This window comes from Camarhynchus parvulus, chromosome 3 (genome assembly GCF_901933205.1).
Source record: "Camarhynchus parvulus chromosome 3, STF_HiC, whole genome shotgun sequence".
NCBI classification, from domain to species: domain Eukaryota; kingdom Metazoa; phylum Chordata; class Aves; order Passeriformes; family Thraupidae; genus Camarhynchus; species Camarhynchus parvulus.
Window position 1 is genome coordinate 54892183 of NC_044573.1, and position 22034 is coordinate 54914216.

Here is a 22034-nt window from a genome sequence, read left to right on the forward strand (position 1 = left end):
CACAGGTGCTATTGAGTGATATGGACATAGGCCACAGTTTACTGAAATCAGCCCGCGAGAAGGGGGAGCGAGCTATAAAATTCATGGAAGAAAACGAAGTTGACCAGTTAAGAAAAGAAATTGGAGATCACGTGGAACAGCTTGAAGAGCTGGCTGGCTCCATCAGAAAAGAGCACATGACTTCAGATAAGTGTCTTCAGCTGGTAAAGGAGTTCTCAGACAAGTATAAGGCCCAAACTCAGTGGGTCATGGAGTACCAAGCCATCTTACATGCTCCTGTGGAGCCAAAGAGTGAACTCTATGAGAAGAAGGCACAATTGTCCAAATACAAGGTAAAAAGGGGTTATCTCATAATACTACTGAATTTATTTTAATCTAGTGATTCTCAGTAAATCCTCTGATCAGGTATCCAAGCTTCTTCAATAGGTACATGAGATGTTTCTGATCTGGATGTCCCAATCAGCATCAATGAAAACATGCATGATACCTGCCTCTACAAACGAGACTAAGTCCCTGGATTTGAAATGTGAATGTCCTAAAAAGGCTTCCATAGCTGAAAGTTCCTGTAATGGAGCAAAATTCTTTTATGAGTACACATATGAGTAATTGCATTGATGTCAACAGAGGTGATTGCAGTTGAAGTAAATATAGAAATCAGTTGGTCTTTCTTGACTTCAGACATTGTCACTGTTTACATTGACTTAATCAACTTTCTGGTTAAAGCTGGATGTCCCAGCTCAACTGATATCCCAGACATTCAGCTGCTATAACCTCCCAAGTTTTTGTCAGGATTTTAATGAAGTGTTTGGGTTATTCTCCAGTCACAAAAATGAATAAAAAATGTGCTGACAAACCCCATTTCTTCTTCTAATGATGTTTTCATAAAATACTTCAGGATTACAGATGTTTCATGAAATGTGTACTGCGCCCAGCTGAGGTGGATTTAACTCTACTCACAGCAGCCCACGTAGTGCTGTGCTTTACATTTGCAGCTGAAAAAGTGTTGCCAACAAACCAATGTTTTGGTCATTGCTGAGCAGTACCTACATTGCTTCAAGGCTTTCTTGCTAAAGCTGCCCAGTGCCCCTTGCCAGCTTCCCTGCTCAAAGTACTCTCTAAAGTACAGTGCTAGGCACTCATCACATCCCATCTCATTAAGGGGATGGCTTTGGTGATATTTTCCCACCGATTTTCATAATTTGTTCCTCTGAACAAATGTTATCCATAGAACTGTCCACTTCATTCAGATGAACTCCCTTTGCTTCACCAGCTCAAGACTGTCAGCCATGCTACTAACCACTCTCAAAAGGACCTGTTGGTTTTACATATGTGCACAGTTGTTGTCTCAGGGCACGGCTGAGAAACAGAATCCTGTATTGGTAAACAAAGTTCTGCCTGTCTGGAAAGGATGGTATAAACCATGGTAGAAGGCTGTGCATCAGATCAAAGGGAAATTAGTGATATACATCTCCAGTGATCAGTAGATATGTTTTAATTCTTGCTTGCATTGTAGTCCATACAACAGACTGTTCTGTCTCATGAGCCCTCAATAAAGTCAGTGATTGAAAAGGGAGAGGCACTTTGTGATCTGGTGAATGATGTGACTCTAAAGAACAACACTCAAGACCTTCAGAGCAGTTACCAGGAACTCTGCAGGAAAACCAAGGTAAAAAGGAAGAAACGTCAGGATTTTTCCAATTTGCTATATTTTTACCTCTCTTTAAGATATTAACTATTTATTTCATGTTGTCATGTCTGTACAAAGAACCAGCTACCCTTAACTACACTTGGTGCTTTGTTGGGTTTTTTTGGTTTTCGTTTGGAGGGGGGGCAGAAGTGACAGGCAAATTTTGAATATGGAAAAAACTACATAAATAAATCTAACCAGTGAAATGAATTGAGTGTAGCAGGTGAAGTCTTTGTGTTTTGTAACACTAAGGAGGTATGTATTGGTGACTAGTGTGTGTTATTGTTACTACTTCTAAAAGCCTTTATTAGAATTCTAAGTACATTATTTCTTGAAGGGACAGATCCCTTTAGATTATACTCTCTTGTTTCTGCTTGATCTCCACAAACACTGTTTAGTTTAGTTGTTGAATAAAAGGCGCTGGAGAAAACAAACTGCAAGACGGATATAATTCAATTCAGCAAGGGCATTATTAATTAACACTGATTCATTAGTCCATATGTATGTTGTACTTTGAAAGGTCTAATGCTTCTAAATACATCCTAGAGTATGATTATTCCTAAAGCTTTTAATAGCTTATTCTCCTAACAAGGATAAGCTCTGCAAACCATGTTAGTACTTATGTTTGCCCTAGGCACCTTTAATTGCCAATCCGGACACCAATAGGAGATGATTTTATTTTTTTCAAGGTTGATTTTTAGTTTAAAGACGCACCTCTGATCTGTATCAAAAAGGTGATGCCCATTGCATTAGATAGAATGTTGGGGACTGAAATTTAGAAAAACTTCCTGAAAAGAATAAATCCTTTTTAACTCAGTGTGTACATTCTTAATTTGCCTACCACAGGCATGGGCAGTATGTACATGCAAAGGCTGTAAGCAGCAGCCATGGCATCTGGCAGGTCAAGTGCAGTCTTTCCAGGAGTGTATAATAACTAGTAAGTGAACTTAATGTCAAGTTGATTGTGTTCATTTCTCAAGTGTTTCCCTCAGTCTTCAAAGTATGATATTTCATCTGGAATGAAAATACTGCTGGGTACCACAGAAGTAATTATTCACAGAAATGTATTCACAGAATAAATGTGCATTTTGATTTCTTCTTTTACAGTCTATTCATATGAGCTTTCCTCACAGGAATATAAATTTAGATGATAATTCTTACTATGTTTTCAAGTTCTTGGTGGGTTTTGGCTTGTTTGGGTTTTTTTTAACTTTTGTAAAATCAAATCTTGTAAAAACTCTTGTACCTGAAAAATTAATTTCAGTAATTGTGGATCTGCAGGCATGTGTTGAAACCTTAGAGGTGAGAGTAAAAGAACATGAGGACTACAATAGTGATTTGCAAGAAGGAGAAAAATGGTTATTACATATGTCCAGCAGATTGGCCAGCCCTGACCTCATGGAAAGCAACAATCTTGAAATAATCACTCAGCAACTAGCTAACCAAAAGGTGGGTTTGCTAGTGATCTTCCTTTGTAAAATAGAATTTTTCTTCTTTGCTTCTCTGCCTCTGCTCCAGATCTCTAATTATTTGTCATTCCCCTATTTTATTTCTCTTGCTGCTAACTGTGTAAATAAGCATCAGTGTCATTAATGCAGTTAACAATTCTGGCTTGCTGTTAGCATCCTTTCTTGGATGAAACTGTATTTACATAAAGAGCTTTGTTGTACTCTGATCTGAATTCTGTGTCAGATTTTCCCTGAGAATTCCCAGAAAATGAACCACGAAAACTGGATTTTGGTTAGTTTACTCCTGAAGTATTTTTTGTTTTAGCACTTCTAAGGTTGAAAAAAAAATACATTGAAAATTTTCTTGGTATGGATCTGCTAAAAAAAACTTTAGAAATGTAATCACCACATTGGATGTGGTTGATAAAACAGCAGTGGAGAAGAAAGTGCAGAAACTGGAGGTACCTCTATTAGGTTGTTCTAATTCTAGGTTCTTCTATTAGGTTGTAGCTTTTAGTCAAGGTGGTGTTGAGGTTGTTGTTAGTGAAAATCATTTAATACCTTGATAGCCAGTGCTTTCTGGGAGATAAAAGGGAACAAAATCCAACCTACCACTACCTGAAACTGAGATTCCAATGGCAAATATTGAAGTCTTTAAATTATTTGTGGTTGGTGTGCTATTCTTTAACTAACCTCCTTAGATAAAAAATTGGCTACACCAAAGTCAATGGAAAGAACTGTCCACTGTGAAAGAGCTTGTGGAATGAGGTATGATTCAGCATGAGATTTAATTTGCATTACTAGACACGAGAGGAGCTGGAGAAGCCTTGAAGAGCATGCAACAAATGAAGATTACGCATAGTCTTGGGGTCTGAGCAGACAGTGTGTACACATTATGACAGTGCTACTGCAGTTTCTGTGGGGTATCTGTGTAAAGACTTTTGTCAATGACTTTACAATGAACATGGAATCCAACAGCTTGACTATGACAACACGTCTGAATATTTTTTTCCAAATCTGAAGATGAAAGTGTTTAAAGGAGGGAGAAAAAATGTTCTGTGCCACAGCAAGCATATTTCTTCAAAAGTATTTTATCTGTTTCTTAGGCTATCATGGAAGAAATTGCAGGGTTTGAAGATCGTTTGAACAACCTTAAGAGTAAAGGTGATTACCTGATCAGCCAGTGCGCAGAACATCTTCAAGCAAAATTTAAGCAAAATATACAAAGCCATCTTCAGGGAACAAGGGACAGCTATTCTGCCATATGTAGCACAGCCCAAAGAGTAAGTCTTGTTTCAAAGAATTTTTTTTTATGCCATTTAAAAATAAAGAGTATTTTTATTTCTATGAGTTATTTCTTTAAATGGTATAAAACTCTTCCTACTGTTTCCATTTCAATTGAGCCTACAGGTTACTGAGCACTTCATCATTCCTGTGCTACAGCTGAATTCCTTGTGATCCAAATGTTGTCTTGCAACCAGCAAAAGTAGTGGCTTGTCAGTTCTAATTCTTGCTACATGCTCACTACCTTCATGGTACGCTAGCCTCTGAGCAGCTGCAGCAGAAAAAAACAGACCTTTTTCTGTTTCAAAAACTAGGGAGCAAATTGCAGTCTTAGTGTTGATAGTTTGCATACATACATAAACAGGTCTCAAGTATGTGCTAGGAAATACTGTCTCTCTCATTAAAACCAGAATAAGAAGGGACAGCTGGGTCATTCTGTTAAACCAATTAGGAGATCAAGCCAGCAGTCAAAAAATGCCCAAACAAAACCCAAAAAAACCCTAAACAAAAGAACCCAAAAACAAACTAAAAATAATCTTATACAAAATCAATACAAAAGTGTTGGATGCAGGAAAAAGAGAGCATGTTCTTCGTTTGCATCTCTATTTTTTCTTTTCAGAATCTATGCATTAAATATTGTGCATCTTCTTCACATGTTATCAGGGTGCAGTGAGAGTTTAAGGAGCTTTCAGCCCTTGGAACTTTTATGTACAAGGGCTAAAATAATCAACAACTTGATGATTCTATTTTATCGGCAGTTTTCAAGGTAGGAGAAGAGAGACAATGTGATATTTGAAAATGTGCTAAACTTACAAAATGTTTTGTTTAGGTGTACCAGACTCTGGAACATGAGCTCCAGAAGCATGTTAATCATCAGGATACTCTTCAACAGTGCCAGACTTGGCTGTCTACAGTGCAGTCAGAGCTAAAGCCTACAACATGGACAGCATTCAGCCTGGCAGATGCAGTTAAACAGGTAAAAGTTTGGCACTTGAAAAAGCTCAGTTATTCTTAACAAGGTGAGTTCAGATAAGAGATGTAAATGTCTAGAAATTAGGTATTTTCTTGCCTTCTCAGAAAGCTGTGTAGCCTCAATGTTCATTCCCAACCCCAGAAGGAATACCTGGAATGCAAAATATCTGTAGGTGAAAAATCAAAGAGGGCTTTTACTAGCTGTGCTTAATGCTTAGAAACATGTTGCCTGAAAAATGTTGGCTAGTTAGATAAATCAGATACTCCATGGATGTGTTTAGCAGAGGGGTTTTGTCTTTCTGCTTGTCCAATTGCCCATATCTATTATGTTCCTCATGAGACCTTTTCAGACTACCATGGACACAGAGTCAATTATCAAGCAATTAAAACAATTTTTCAATCTAAGAGCATAGAACTGCCTGTAGCCTTCATTGACTATTAAGAATTCTTTCATTTATTCTTATTATTCTCTAGTGACAGTGTGTTTTACATTGGACTTGTAGCTTGGTTTTAAATTAAACTGGTATGGTGCTAAAAATGCTGGAATTCAGAGCTGTCTCATCTATCGTCTCTCTTAATAGAGATCTTGAAATACTAGAGATGGCAGACCTGCAAGGGGAGGAGAAGCAGGGTGTGTGTGACACAGTGAGACCAGCACCTAAGTGCCACTAAGCTGAATTTCTCATCATCTGTCAGACATCGGAAAATTTTTTAGCTGTAGGAACAGGAAATTGTTGATAGTCCCATAAAGCTCTGGTTCCCATTCATATTGGGAAAGTCTGTCACCTTGTTGAGACTGTGTGTTTCTAAGAAACAAGCTGGCTAATTCATATGTCTCTAAGTGCTTTGGTAATTAGATAATAATCACGTTTTTAAGGATTATTCCTTTCCATAATTACAATGTAGCAACATTACCTAAAAAAAGAATGTATTTCTACATTTAATTTTATGTAAAAATAAGAAGGCAGAGCAAAAAAAACTAAAATGATTGCAATAAAACAAGATATTATTTCCACAGTCTCAGAGTTTACTTTTGAGTTGTCTTCCCTCAGGTTAAACATTTCCGGGCTCTGCAGGAGCAGGCCAATACATACTTGGATCTCCTGTGCTCCATGTGTGATCTGTCAGATGCCACAGTGAAGAGTACAGCAGCAGACATTCAGCAAACAAAACAAACGGTACAAGATAACCACAACAACCCACTTCTAATCCTATTTAGAGCTTTAACTGCCTTGATCTGTTCCCTTTTAAAAAGGTCACATTGGGTAATGGTTTAAAGAAATGTCCTCTTACTTTCATCTGAAATATTTCTTTAGAGATAGTTAAATAGTTTTCTCTTTCTGCTTCTTTTTTTTTTTTTAATTATTAAATCCATACATTACCATCCTGGTACTAATAAAAAGACACACAACTAAGGTTGCTAAAGGCACTTACACAGTGTTACAAGATGTTGGTCTAAAGCTACAGAAATAACATTCTGTGGAAGAAAACTGTATTCAAGTTATGTTTTCAAAAAACAATTCAGTCTAATCTTCCCTGTATTTTATTACGTCTGAGACATATTTTATTGTCACTATTTATTCAACAATAGACTGATGTTCATATTGGCCTATATGAATACATTACTAATATAATAATCATCATAACAATAGAAAATATGATGGCTTAGTTAATGAATCAAAGTGCATCTATTTCAGAATATTAATTTATAGAAGTTCTGCTCAATTTCAAGTTTTAAAGTCACTTAATGCTTAGGTTTAAAATAGAACTATAAACTTAAGTTCTTGGAAAAGAAGTATTATGAGCATTCCTCTTCTTGTAAACATGAAAAATTTAGTCTCTCTTACACAGACACACAACCAAAGTTTTTAAACTACTTCTAACAAGAGTAAAAATCTAATACAGTAACAGCATTCCATACCACAGAAGGGAATTGTACACATCCAAATGACCCATAAAAATATGGCAGTCCAAGAAGTGAATAGCTGAAAATCATCCCAATCACAGGAGTAAGGCACTCTTTTGACATACAAAGCAGTGAAACGTTGCTAAGAAATCACAGATGGCATAGTGCCGAGATATGCTAAGCTGGTTGAGTGTCTAAATCTTAAAGGCACCCGACTGCTGTATTTAGAGCAAAAGCAGCTGTGTCACTATTGGTGTAAGAGGATTGATGGCTCAGGTCTGGTAAGCATTCTTGTTATTGGCATTTTAGAAGAGGCATATATATAAAATAACTGGGCTAAGCATATTAAATTGAACTGTTTAGTTGAAACTTTTATGTAGGGTGCGTTCTAGCAATAGTCTTGGCATGCAGCAGACTAAATTATACAAATAATTTAAGCTTTAACAGAGGACAAAGAACATTGAAATACAAACACTTATAAACTTACTTGCTTCTCACAAGGGTGAATGATAGTTAATTTCTTTTTTGTTGTTGTTTCCACCTATATTTCCTTTGATAGGTGCAATTTTTGTGACTTTTGAAGGTTAAGACTGTTATTGTAGATAATGTTAGCCCCTTCAGAATCTGGTGCAGAAATTGCTTTAGTACAGTATTGTGTTCAAAGGAAGAATGATGTTCATCCTCCATTCTCCAAAAATAGATGAATTAAAGCATTCCTACTCCTTTTCATTTCTTTTCTTCTAGATTGAGCAACAGATAATGCACTCACAGTATTTGTCTCAAGGTTGGGAAGAGATCAAACAGTTGAAGGCTGAGCTCTGGATATATTTCCAGGATGTGGATCAACAGCTACAGAATTTAAAAAGGAGACGGGCAGAGTTGGAGCTAAATATTGCCCAGAATATGGTACTCCAGGTTAAGGTAAGGAGACTTTGGGTTAAGAACAGAAGGTAAGGAAGAAGTTCATTCTGTGGCTGGTATTATTTTATGATTTATATTATATGCACATACTGCATACAGTGGCTAATAAGCTCTCAGTAAGAGTAGAGAAGATAGAGGAAAGAGTGTTTCCTTGTTGATGCTGCAGGATGATTCAGAGAGCAGAAAATTGTACTGTAGTATTTTTCTGGCTTTCTATTCTTTATTTTTTTAATAATGGACAGCATTTAGTCTACTCTAATTTGCCTTCACTTTTAGAGTAGACTAAATGCTGATCACTGTGGACCTAAAGATAAGATTTACAAATTGTGCTTGCTAAATTCTTTGATTTCTATACTTCTAAATAGTTTAGAAGTATTTCAAAAGTAGTCAGTGAAACAGCTTGATGTTGCTGATCTCTAAGAAGAGGTACAAAGAAACACAATTTAATTAATGAGACATACCTTCATATCTTCTCTCATTCATTCCAGAACAGAGACATTTTATGACCATTCTGTACACACCAATAACTTAACCATACATACCAATAACTTAACAAAATTTCTTTAATAAATTAATAAATTTGTGGGTTTTTAATTTTTGGTTTAGACTTTGCTTGTATTCTTTTTCTGATGTGCCAAGAGTTAGGTGAAAAATAAACAGCACTTCCTCTCCGTTTCTGTTCTACTCACACTTTGGAGCAAAGTCAAACCCTTTGAAGATGCCTCAGCAGAATCTGGACTGAAAGCTGTTATACCAGCTATCATTAGAGTCCGGGAAGAAGAAGGAGTCTCTATTTCTTCACTCTTTCAGTCAGTAACTTTGGATTATAATAAAAGGGAGACATCCACTGTACTGTTAGATATGGCACAAGGTGTTTTTTTTGTAATCATTTCCCCTAGTAAAGGAAGATGCCTAGCTCCATTTGAAGCCATCATGAGGAGGAATGAGGCAGACCTGGAGATGGGTGTGCTTGTTTAGTTATAGTTACTGGAACTAGAATGTAGAAAAATATTATATTTACCTTAGTGTGTAAGGGCTGAAAAATATTTGGTTAGTTTTAGTTGTCAGTATATTGTGTATTCTTCTTTTTGGGGTCTCTCTGACTTCTTATTTGGTAGGATGTGTATGCAGATGAACTCCTTCAGTTACTAGTTATTAATCATACCTAGGTAATCCATGGTTTTGTTTCAATAGTGACAGTGGTAATGGTTGCTGTTACAGAAGTAGGAGCAATACAGAGTACGGATATGGAGTCTCACTGACTCATGGACTCTGCTTCCTATTTTTAGTCTCTAATGAAAAAGGAAAAAAAATAAGCTAGTAATAGTGCTGGTAAAATGAATTATTCTTGTGAGATTCAAGATTACCTTGCATGTTTTAGTGTATGGCAGGAGCTGTGCTAGTCCAGAAGCCTGGACAACAGGATGTGACTCGATCACGAGTTCTGTTTTTATCACTGGCACTTGGAAACTCCTCTGGCTTGCTTTAGCATCTATTACCAACTTGTCTTCACGTGAGAAGATGGGGAGGAGGGTTTGAAGAGGAGTGAAAGCACTTCTTCCAATTTACATCTGCAGAGCATTTTCCTGGGCAGATAATTAGTTCATACATATGTAATTTATTTATTTCAGAGCTTTTATTTAAGTTCCATTTTATAATTTTGAATGCATGTTATTATATTGGGTTTTACTTGTATCTTTTTCAGGAATTCAGTCAGAAGTTGCAGTCTAAGCAGTCAGCTCTCACCTCTGTGACTGAGAAGATGAACAAACTAACCCAAGGACAGGAATCACCTGAACACAAGGAAATAGGAGAACTGAGCAACCAGTGGCTGGACCTCTGCCTTCAGGCACATAATTTGCTCATGCAGAGGGAGGAGGATCTGCAGAGGACAAGGGATTACCACGATCGCATGAATGTCGTTGAAGTTTTCCTGGAAAAGCTCACAAAAGAGTGGGACAACCTGGCTAGGTAAAAAAGCAAACTGTGCATATGTGCTGAAAGAGGAGTTTGCAGAGTGTCTCTAAGTGGGAACCGCTAAAAATCCCTTTTTGCATACTTAATTAAAAGCACACCTCCCTTATTAAGTATCAGGCAATTAATCCTTTCTGTTAAAATGGATAGAGTTTGACAGGTCAGAGCTTCAGTGTTTGTCTTTAAGGCAAGCAGTGATTGATCCTGTCTCAGGGTATAGCATTTCCTGATATTTCAAGAATGCTGACTATTTCATTTAAACTCTTTCATTTGAGGTGGTCCATGAATTCATGGTTCATTCACTGGTTCATTTGCATTGCGATACTGTTATATCAATTAGACTATTATATTAAATACTAAATATAGTAGTTACTATTATCTTAGTAACTACTCCTAAATATTTGCAGCTGCTTTGCATAGGATAAGCACACCAGCTGTGAGTAAAATTGTGAGTGTATTGCTGCTCCTGTCACTGCCATGGAACACGATTCACTTCAACCTCAATACTTGCTGTTGTTCATATGTGCAATATAATCAGTATGGTCTGTATTCATGTACATGTGTATGGTCAGCCTGATGACTATTCAGCAGATGAAAGGGAAACTAATAAATTTGTGAAGTTTTTAAATTAATGTTCAAGGCTGCTACCGTCAAGTGAATCTGAAAACGTAGGTCTTTATATCATATTGATTTCAGTATGCAGTGGGCTTATAATCAATCCCGACCTCTTTTAAAAGCCTGTGCTGAAATAGGGTCTAATAACTCATTTTTGTCCTGTCCTTTTTGATAACAGATCTGATGCTGAAAGTACAAATGTGCACCTTGAAGCTTTACAAAAACTGGCAATTGCACTACAGGAAAGGAGATTTGCTCTGGAAGATTTGAAAGATCAGAAGCAGAAGATGATAGAACACTTGAATCTTGATGACAAAGAATTAGTAAAGGAGCAATTCAGTCATTTTGAACAACGCTGGACTCAGCTGGAGGACCTTGTCAAACGGAAAATTCAAGTTTCTGTTTCAACCTTGGAAGAGCTCAACTTGGTGCATTCCAGATTTCAGGAACTAATGGAATGGGCGGAGGAACAGCAACCTAGTGTCTCAGAGGCTCTTAAACAGAGCCCTCCTCCAGATATGGCTCAGAGTCTTCTCATGGATCATCTTACCATTTGCAGTGAGCTTGAAGCCAAACAGCTTGTTCTGAAGATGCTTGTGAAGGATGCTGACCGGGTGATGACCAACCTAGGGCTCAATGAAAGGCAAGAACTGCAGAAAACAGTGTCTGATGCACAGCACCACGTGGCTTGTCTCAGCGATCTGGTTGGCCAGCGGAGAAAACACCTGAATAAAGCACTGTCTGAAAAGACACAGTTTCTCATGGCAGTCTTTGAGGCTACAAACCAAATTCACCAGCATGAGAAGAAGGTGATGTTTCCAGAACATATTTGTCTTTTGCCAGAAGATGTGAATAAACAGATCAGGACGTGTAAGAATACCCAGGCTAATCTGAAGGCCTATCAAAATGAGGTCACAGGGTTGTGGGCTCAAGGAAGGGATTTAATGAAAGAAGCAACAAATCAAGAGAAGAGTGAGGTGTTAGGTAAACTGCAAGAACTACAGAATGTGTATGACACTGTTTTACAAAAGTGTAACCAGAGATTGTTAGAACTGGAGAAAAATATTGTTTCCAGGAAATATTTCAAAGAAGATTTGGATAAAGTTTGCCATTGGCTAAAACAAGCTGATATTATCACATTCCCAGAAGTCAATGTAATGAATTCTAACACTGAGTTATACAGCCAGCTGGCAAAATATCAACAGATTCTTGAGCAATCTCCAGAATATGAAAATCTGCTACTTGCACTGCAAAGAGATGGCCAAGAAGTCCTACCATCACTCAATGAAGTGGATCATTCTTATCTAGATGAAAAACTTAACAGTCTCCCTCAGCAATTCAATATTGTCACTGCTCTGGCAAAAGAAAAATTATATAAGGTTCAGGAAGCAATTTATGCCAGAAAAGAGTATGCCTCTTTGATTGAGTTGACGAGTAAGGCTCTGACCGAGCTGGAAGACCAGTTTATTAACATGGACAAAGCTCCAGCTGCAGTTTCAGCCAAAGAAGCTGTGTCACTCCAGCAAGCCTACAGAGATCTCTTAGATGAAGCCACAAGCCTTGCTGCAGCAGTGGATGAACTGAACCAGAAGAAGGAGGCTTTTCGAAGCACTGGCCAGCCCTGGCAGCCAGATGAGATGTTAAAACTTGCCACGCTGTATCACAAGTTGAAAAGGCAAATAGAACAGAAAATCAACCTGTTGGATGACACAATAGAAGCATGCCAGGAGCATGAGAAGATGTGTATGCAGTTTGAGGCACAGCTAGAGACAGTGAAAAAGGAGCAGGTTAAGGTGAATGAAGAAACTCTCCCAATAGAAGAAAAGTTGAAAATATACCATTCTCTGGTGGGCAGCTTGCAAGACTCAGGAAGTCTTCTGAAGCGAATAACTGAACATCTAGAAGCCCTTTCTTCTCAGGTTGACTCGTCTGCTTATGAAACTACAAATCACCAAGTTAAGGCTTGGCAAGAGAAGCTGAAGTCTTTGCATTCTGCCATTGTTGACACAGTGATGGAGTGTGAGAACAGACTTGTGCAGAGCATTGACTTCAAGACAGAAATCTGTCATTCACTAGAATGGTTGAGGTGGGTGAAAACAGAACTTAATGGAACATTAAGTTTGGACCTCAAACTGCAAAACATCCAAGAAGAAATCCGAAAGGTTCAGATACATCAGGAAGAAGTGCAGTCAAGCCTCAGAATAATGAATGCCCTGAGCAATAAAGAGAAAGAGCGCTACATGAAAGCAAAGGAGCTGATACCTGCTGACCTAGAAAACACTCTTGCTGAGCTGGCAGAACTGGATGGTGAAGTTCAAGAAGCTATACACATGAGACAGGTTAGTGCACCCAAAGCATCATTAGTTTCGTGGTCACAAAGCTGAAAAAGATGGTTCTATGGCTTGATCATTACAAAAAGCTCATTTTAGTAATCCTACTGTCTTGGTTTTTGAAATTATACAGGCTACTGTGATTTTGTGTTTGTGACTTTCCCTTTTATTTCAGGCTACATTGAATAAAGCATATAGCCTCTGCCAAAGGTACTACCAAGTGATGCAGATAGCAAATGACTGGCTGGAAGATGCTCAAGAATTTCTTCACTTAGCAAGAAATGGTCTAGATGTTGAGAACTCTGAGGAGAATCTAAGGAACCATGTTGAATTTTTCAGCACAGAAAGTCAGTTTAATGATCATTTGAAAGTGTTACAAGGCCTTGTGTCTGAGATAGAGCCCTTTTTACAAGCCACAGCAAGTGAACAGCTGATGCAGAATGTAGCTGCATTGGAGGAAAAGGCCAAAGGGACAGAGCAAGAAGCCAAAACCCAGCAAGAGCAGTTACAAAGGTATCTTCTTATTTTTTATTTTATTTTTCCTTTTCTACTTCATTTTAAGATCACCTTGTTGGTAATGAAAGAAGGAATCAGAACATTAATTAAAGTCTTTCAATATTTGTGCTACTTTTGAGAGAAGTGGATGTTGGGGATTCAGAGCTTTTAGATTCTGTTTTCTTTTCTGCCCTTGACTGACTAGTTGTGTGATCTTAAAGGAGCTCTGGTAGAATTATATTAAGCTTGGAACAGCACAGAGAAGAGTAGGGAATAATTGTTCTATATTTCACCTGACAGAAGACATATGCAGAACAAATGAAATTAAAGCAGAGATTTTGAACTAAAAGGAAATACCTTTTTTAAAAGCATAATGATGTTTCTTATTATTCCTGAATGTTCTGAATCCCATAAATTTGGTTAGGATTAAACCACAACAGAGGCAGTCTCTGAGGAAAAGTCAAATGAGGGCTATTAAATGCTCAGCTGTGTTTTCTGTAAGGCATAGCTGAAAATCAGGAGCATATGCTTCTATGTATGCTGTTTCCCAATAATCTTTTTCTTGGACAGTACTGTGTAACAGCAAAACTAAGCAGTTGCATTAGAAACTAGGTGCATTAATATTTCTGATTTTCAAATGTTTTTATATAGCATTAAGTTGTTCTTTCTGGAACTGTATTGGTTTAAGGTGTGCTTCTGAGTGGCAGGAGTACCAGACATCAAGGCAGAAGGTGATTGAAGTGATGAATGACGCTGAGAAAAAATTATCTGAATTTTCAGTAGCTAAAGCTGCTTCTTCTCCTGAAGCAGAAGAGAAGTTGCTAACACATAAGGTAAGGTACTTATAATTGCATGAAATCCTCTTTCAAGTGAAAATGAATGTCTAATATGTAGGTCTCTACCTGAGGTAACATGAATTTGAGTTTTTAGATCTTTACCTGTAGAGCTTATTGGTGTCATAACATACCAAGACATGTTTAGTGCTGCGCAAAACACACATTTGATTTGTGGAGTGACTGAGGCAGATATCTTTAATCGCTTTTCAGCTTGTTGAAAAGTGCCTATGACTGTAGAGAAGTGCAAAGAGTCAGGAGGTTCCTAAAAGCCGTGGGTCTGTAAGCCCCAAAATTACATACCCTTCAAGAAATTCAGATCAATAGAAACATCCATCTACTTTTGATCATGGAACAGGATAGGAAGAGTTTACTAGGCCATGAAGAGTTGGAGTTTAATATTAAATCTTGTTTAGTCTAAAAGCAAGAAATATAGCTTAAAAAAACCTTACTTTCTCATGCTTCAGGTACTACTCAGTTGCCTTAATATAGACAGTCAGTGACACTTCATGCATGCTGCTAGCTGTGTCTTGTGAAACCAAGAATCTCCCCTACGAGTAATGTCATGTCTGCCAGATTCATGAGAGTGTCCTCAAATCCTTGGGCATTTAAAAAGTTTTAAAGATTAGCAGGACATAAATGTACACTTAAACACCTGAATTGCTTCTTCCATTTTTAGACTGTTTAGAAGTCAGTCCTTGCTATGAGAAGGACACTGAATGCTTATTTTCATCCCTTTTGAGGGGCTATCAAGGAAGAGAAAAACTGATTACGCCAGATTTCTGCTACTTCCAGAAGTTTGCATTTTGGACCAAGCAGCTATAGCTAATATATTGCCTATGAGAAATAAAGTGAGACCTAGCCACCTCACTTGAAATGCAATACCTCCTCTTCATCTGCAGTGGATGGGGGTGGTTCACCTTATGTTGAATACTGATGAGTTGGCTTGTGGAAAAGGAAAACAGCGTCTGTTTTTACTTTTTCAGACTCTTGTGTCCATAGTGAATTCTTTCCATGAGAGCATCACAGCCCTAGAAGAAAAGGCATCACAGCTGGAAAAAATCAGCAATGATGCCAGTAAGGCATCTATAAGTAGATCCATGACAACGGTTTGGCAGCGCTGGACACGGCTCCGGAATGTAGCCCAGGAACAAGAGAAAATTTTGGAAGATGCAGTGCAGGAATGGAAGGGTTTTAATGATAAGGTAAATTCTAGTCTTGCTAAATCCTCCCTTATACATAGGTTTTCATTCATTATGCTTGCTGCCTAATTAATCATCTTGCAGTAGAAAAAACTGATAGCAGGAGTAACTGGATTTTTTCCTCAGTTCAGAAAAACACAGCTGTGAAAGATCCAGGTTTAGAAACATTGCCTCCAAAGTTTGGACAGTTCTTCTCAATGCATACATTGTATAGTACATACAGAGTTGTTTTGTTTTCTAGTGCTTCTTTAGATTCTTCTCTGTTTCCTTTCCTCAGATGTTCTGTCCTAGATTATGTTAACCTCCTTTTTTCTTCTTCTCTCTTTTGTCTCTCTTTCTTCTCTCTTTCTTTTTTCTTCTTTTTTCCCCCTGAAGAATATGAAGTTGCTCCTTTTAAGCATAAGCAGGGAGGATAGTGCCTGTCACTGCTCATTGATCATATGTCTCTTTTTTCCCTTTATATCCTACCTCAATCTTCTTATCTGTCATTCTCCATTATTCATGCCCAGATATCTGATTCTCTAGGAATGAGGATAATCATTTTGTTAAATGCATGGGTGTACCCCAGGGTGGAGCTCTAGTTCCTATGGAAATAAATATAATAAATGTTGAAGATTATAAGAAGACAAAACTGGACACAAAAAAATCCTTTAGCAAGTCCTGATCCCCTGTGAAGAGCAAGGGGTATGGTACAGTAGAGCACAAGCCCTATACCACAACAGTTTTATAGAATCTAAATGTACAGCACTGGGTCTAGCACCTTTCAGTGTCAGTTGTACTAGCTTCTTTTGTAATCTTACTATTGACAAGGCTGTATCTCCTTCCATAGATTCAGAAAGCCACCATAGCTATAGATCAGCTACAAGGTCGCTTACCAGAAAGCTCAGTGGAAAAGGCATCCAAGACAGAGCTCCTGGAACTCCTGGATTACCACAGCAATTTCCTGCTGGAGGTGGACCACCAGCTGTCATCTTTGGGCCTGCTCAAACAGCATGCTGTCAGCATGCTTCAGGATGTGGAGGTAAAGCCTCCATCTCAGAAGGAACTACCAGTTATGCAAGAAATCAAAGCAATGCAAGATCGATGCCACAAGTAAGGAAATATTTTAAAAGATTCAGCAAAAAAATGGTACCTTGTAATTCATTATTAAGAGCTTATGTATCATTTTTAGATCATTAACAACTAACATGCCTAAGTAAATATTAGCTATTATTTTTTAAATAAGCATCCATTTTAATTTAAAATTACTTTTAATTATCTTGAAATACCTTTTTTGCCATTATTTTTTATTTCCTTCAGAAAGAGTATGCCTTTTAGAATATTTCTTGCCTTGCATAATAATACGAATTGTGGGAACTCAGCACATCCCTCCGGATGTCCAGAGTTGCCGAGGACCCCATCGGGGGCTTGGAGACCCTGGCATGCTGCCCAGAATGCCTGGTGGCTTGATTTTGATCCTTCTAGCAAATTGCCAGCTTGGCATGGGGATGTTAAAGCCACCCAGGTTTGAATGGTGTAATAAACAAGGTGTTCACAGGGTGAAAATGTAGATTTTAGGATTTTTGATATAGGGGTTATGGGGACAAGATGGAGGAATCGGGGCGTGTCTAGTCCTTCTTTCTTCGTCTTGTTCTCCATTTTCAGCTGTGATGTTGGCACTTGGGGATTGGTTTAGAATAGAAGTGCACTGTCTAACATAGGTGATAGGTATTGGGAATTAAAAGTAAATATTATATACGTAATTTGTAGCATAAAAATACGACACCGCCTCAGGGCGGGGGAGAGTACTTGTGGCTGCCGTGCTGAGTGGACCTCGGCTGGGCAGAAAGAAAATTTTGTAGATAAGAAATAATAAACAACCTGAAGATCAAAAAGTGAAGAGTCCAGGCTCATTCTTCAGAGAGCAGGCTGCCGCAGAACCACCCCACACATCTTGGGGCAGAGAACAAAACAGCCGACCCGAGACTAATTTTCATACAAGCTGCATAACCTGCATTAAAGTTATAACTGATTTTAAACATTTCCATTGTTTCTCATATTAACAGTGATCATTTATCTTTTTGTATCCTCTTTTATTAGCTTATCACTTTCTTTCCCTTGTTTGAAGTACTGAGGTACTAAAAGTAGGTCCTGTATGACATTTATGGGGGAATGTAGAGCATATGCAAATGAAACATAATTTTTCACCTTGAGGCCATGCAAATGTTTATCTAAATCAAAAATATCTCCCTGTCATGTAGAAAACAGGTAGTTTTATGTTAAGTTTTGACATAAACCTCATAACTACACTAAGATACCATTAAGTGGATCTCCATGGTTGGAAGACAAAGAGAAATGAGAAATTACAAAATTGTAAACCCTGCATCAAGCCTGTGTAAAGTTTATTGTGTATGTTTATAAATAATTATAGTAGAATAGCAATCCCTGTAGAAAATGTTACAATTCCATTTCTCACTTACTTAAAATTGGTTTCTAAGGTACAGGGTCTGTGATGACCTCCTGCTCATGTAAATAAGGCATGATTTATCTGTGCAAGGTTATGCAAACATAAATTAAATATGGCAATATACATGTCACATGTGTAAGAGCTACAAGTAGTCCAATAGAACTTTCACAGAGGTGTAATTTTTTACAGGAGATCCAAGTTCTTGAGGAAAGTGCAGGAATTCTGTCTTAGTGGAAGTGTGGAAATAGGCCATGTTTAGATACTTGATCCATAACTTAACCTAAGTATTCTGCCAATGCAAATCCCATCAATAGGAGTGGAATTTATCTCATGTTATTTTACATTCTAGATATCAATATCAGAGCAGATTGTCCTGCTCTCTAATTAGTGTAGAGAAATAAACAAGCGTAAGATACAGTTTTTCTGACCTATTTTAGAAGTTTCTTTTGGAATGACAATGAATAATCCTAGTTCATGCCCTGTAATTGCCTCTAAGACAATCAGGGCATTCTGTGTTGATAAGCTCAGATGTAGCGATCTCTACTGTATACATTAGCATTTTTTCAATAGAATTGCATGCCTGATGTCCAAACATGTAAAACCAAAGAATGGACATGAAAAATGTAATTTATTTAAATTTATTTCTCTGGATGTGGTGTTCTTTATCATTATCTTTGTTGTTCAGCATGTTTTGACCAAGCAATGTTTTTAGACATTGCTTAATTCTTCACAAATAGTTATTGTTTCTTTCTTTCTGAAGTATGCAACAGAAAGTTAAAAAAGGCGTGAAGATGGTGAAACAGGAGCTGAAAGAGCGTGAGGAGGTTGAAGCAGAGATTAATGTTGTGAAGTCCTGGATCCAGGAAACAAAAGAATATTTATTAAGCCCTGATGCAGAAGTGGACATTCAACTCCAGGAGCTGCAGGTAGGCCACATTTGTCAACTTCTAAATCACAGTATTTATCTTCATTATAATCTGCTAGTGAATGTTAATAGTTTCAAAACCACTACAAATTCAAATTAGACTATATTCATTTAGTAATCCGATATTCATTTAGTAATTGTTTACTAAGACAATATTCATTTAGTAATCATTTAGTAAAACGAGCATTTTAGTAACCCACTAGACAAATTCATAAAGCATGAAGTAGATGATGGAGTGTGATATTTTATTTTAAAAGATGTTTAAGATGTATTCTCATTGTTCTTAACAATACTTTTTTCCTGTCATTAGTCTCTCTTCGGTGAAGTTACTACTCATCGCCAGGCTGTTGAAAAACTGGCTGAACAACAACAGAATAAATACTTGGGGCTTTATACCATTCTGCCTTCTGAACTCTCTCTTCATTTAGCAGAAGTTGGACTGGCCCTCGTTACTGTGCAGGATCAGGTAAAGTGCAGTAGATAAGTGCCAGACAGATCTATAGCCCTTCTTTGGGCTTTATTACTTGGTATCCTCCTGTGGCCAAACTGTGGCAACATAGAATACTTTTATTACCTTCATCCTTTGAACTAAAGTTAAATGAAAGTTAATTTCCTTTAAGGAGGAGTAATTTCTGATTATTGAATTTAATTTATATTGTTGACAGATTCAAACTAAAGAAAGAGAAACTCAGCAAATCAAAACATTGAATCAAGAGTTTGATCAGAAAATCCAGGGGATAGCAAATGAACTAAATACCATTCTTTCCAAACTGAAAAAGAAAACAAATGATATAGCACAAGCTAAACTTGAACAAAAGGTAAGACAAGGCTTTCCTTATGTGGTTATGCCATAAATTTTTCTGAATTGGGAAGCTTATTTCATACCAAAGTGTTGTTTGTGAAGACTTGGAGAACACAGTTTGTTAATGTAGTTCAACAGAAAACTTAACCAGAAATGAGGCTTGACTGAGGAGATTTTTAAAGCTATAGTCTTTGCAAACTGGCCTACACAGGTAACAGAATTTTAAGGAAGGAGCTGAGTGTTGAAGTCAGATGGACAAAATTTCACAGTTCCTTTTCAGTAATGAGTATGACTACAATCTGGGAAAGCCTGAGGAACCTTCAAACTGCTCCTTGTTCTTGTCTGTACTGAAAAGATCATTTGTTATTTATGATAAATAGGTCCATAGAATTTTACTTGTAGCCCATCTCACATTTGGTTCAACAACGAGGTAAAGTACTCATGCAATTAAGAGTAGTGCAAATGGTTCTTGGTTCTTTTTTGAAGGTTTTCTTAATTTTAGGTGTGTACCACACTGAGGAAAAATCATCTGTACTGAAGTGTAATGGCCAAATTAGGATTACCATATGAGAGTAAGGGATTTTGGGGAGAAGACAGATGGAGAAGGGGTTGGCTGAGTTTCGGGGCTTTTTTTTGTTGGTTTGTTATTTTAAGTAGGCAAAGATAAACTTGACTGAATTACTGTCTGAAATTAAGCAAAGCATACAAAATAGGAGAAGATTTAGCATGACTGGTATGTCATAAATTACCTGTTTATTTTCATGAGATGCTCAAGGTGTTCCAAAGTACTGTTTACTTTACAAGAAGTGTCACTAAACTATATCCCTGGTGTATCTCCTTGATTTCAGTAAGAAAGCAGAAAACCGGTGAAATCTGCTTTCTTATGTTGCATAAATTAAAACTCTCTGTCACTGGAGATGAAGTAATGTTCCATCTGCTTTTATGCATTTAACTGATAGTCTGGAGACTGGGTTGGCTTTGGTTACAGCAGTAAATATTTTTATATTAACATTGAAACAGATTGTGAAAAAATAAAATAAAAATCTGTTTTAAATCCTTGCGACTCAAATGGGTCCTTCCTTCACAAACAGCTTCTAAATTCTGCATAATATCTGTAGTAAATACATTTATTTATGCTTGCTGTAATGTGTGTGTCTTTGTATTTAGATAAGCAGTTTAGCATCTGTCTTTGTGTCTACATGTAGACAGTTATGTCTCCAAATTTGTGGAATAATACTGACTTATCAGGATGATTGATCATATCTTGCACTCTGAGATGTGTCTGCCAGGACAGCCCTAACCTGAAGAGCTTGAAGTCACTTCTTGAAGCACCTGTAGCAGTGTTGTGAATGATTCCAGTTTAAATTTGTAGAAATAATTGGAGAGAGGCTAGGCTGTTTGTCCAAGCAGTGGGACAAGAGGCAGTGGGCAGAAACTGATGCACAGGAAGTTCCACCTGAGCATGAGGAAGAATTCTTTACTGTATAGTGTCTGTGCAATGCAGCAGGTTGCCCAGAGAGGTTGTGGAGTCTCCCTTTACTGGAGATACTCAAGAGCCTTCTGGACACAATCCTGTGTCACGTGCTGTGGGACAACCCTGCTTGAGCAGGGAGGTTGGACCAGATGACCCACTGTGGTCCCTTCCAACCTAACCTGTTCTATGATTCTGTGACTTCTTTTTTTTTATATTTCAAAAACAATGAATTTTGAACACCTTGGATATAAAAAACAAATACAAAAATAACCACTAGCCTCTTCTCAAGAAACTGTAGCCCAAGAGTATGTTTTAAATCTGTGGGAAACTTGAAAAACTTTTTAGGCTTCCTTTTCAAAATATTTGTGATTATGGTAGGAAAAATTGATTTTAAACTATGTTTCTATTGTAACAGTCTAGCACAATCAGGCTGCTCCTGCATCAAGATCATGCTATGAAAATGCAAGATTCAAATTAAAATTAAAGTTTTCATAATCCATTAATGAGTGACTACATTTTTATGACTTATAAACTTATATTTTAAGACAGCAATAAAACAAACCCCTTTTCCAATAAACAAAAATCCTTGTCATGACAGTCTGTGCTGACAATTTGTTTCAGAAACAAACCCAGAAAGATGCCTGAAAACAGTTAATGTCGCAGTCAAGTGACTCAGTCTTTGGCTACAGCAGGGAAAATGGTTATCCATTCCAGCCAGGA

General features: G+C 37.4%; 1 protein-coding gene across 1 annotated transcript in view; it reads left to right on the forward strand.

Moving 5' to 3' along the window:
- The window catches only part of SYNE1 (spectrin repeat containing nuclear envelope protein 1), a 288727-nt gene that overhangs the window by 160782 nt on the left and 105911 nt on the right, over nucleotides 1-22034 (forward strand). Inside the window, exons 69-84 of the mRNA XM_030946688.1 lie at nucleotides 6-332; nucleotides 1514-1666; nucleotides 2969-3136; nucleotides 4242-4418; nucleotides 5249-5395; nucleotides 6444-6569; nucleotides 8042-8218; nucleotides 9924-10189; nucleotides 10986-13146; nucleotides 13313-13650; nucleotides 14321-14465; nucleotides 15452-15670; nucleotides 16497-16759; nucleotides 18874-19039; nucleotides 19349-19504; nucleotides 19704-19856. Of these exons, the coding sequence (XP_030802548.1) occupies nucleotides 6-332; nucleotides 1514-1666; nucleotides 2969-3136; nucleotides 4242-4418; nucleotides 5249-5395; nucleotides 6444-6569; nucleotides 8042-8218; nucleotides 9924-10189; nucleotides 10986-13146; nucleotides 13313-13650; nucleotides 14321-14465; nucleotides 15452-15670; nucleotides 16497-16759; nucleotides 18874-19039; nucleotides 19349-19504; nucleotides 19704-19856 (5142 nt within the window). The remainder of the gene's footprint in view (nucleotides 1-5; nucleotides 333-1513; nucleotides 1667-2968; nucleotides 3137-4241; nucleotides 4419-5248; nucleotides 5396-6443; nucleotides 6570-8041; nucleotides 8219-9923; nucleotides 10190-10985; nucleotides 13147-13312; nucleotides 13651-14320; nucleotides 14466-15451; nucleotides 15671-16496; nucleotides 16760-18873; nucleotides 19040-19348; nucleotides 19505-19703; nucleotides 19857-22034) is intronic.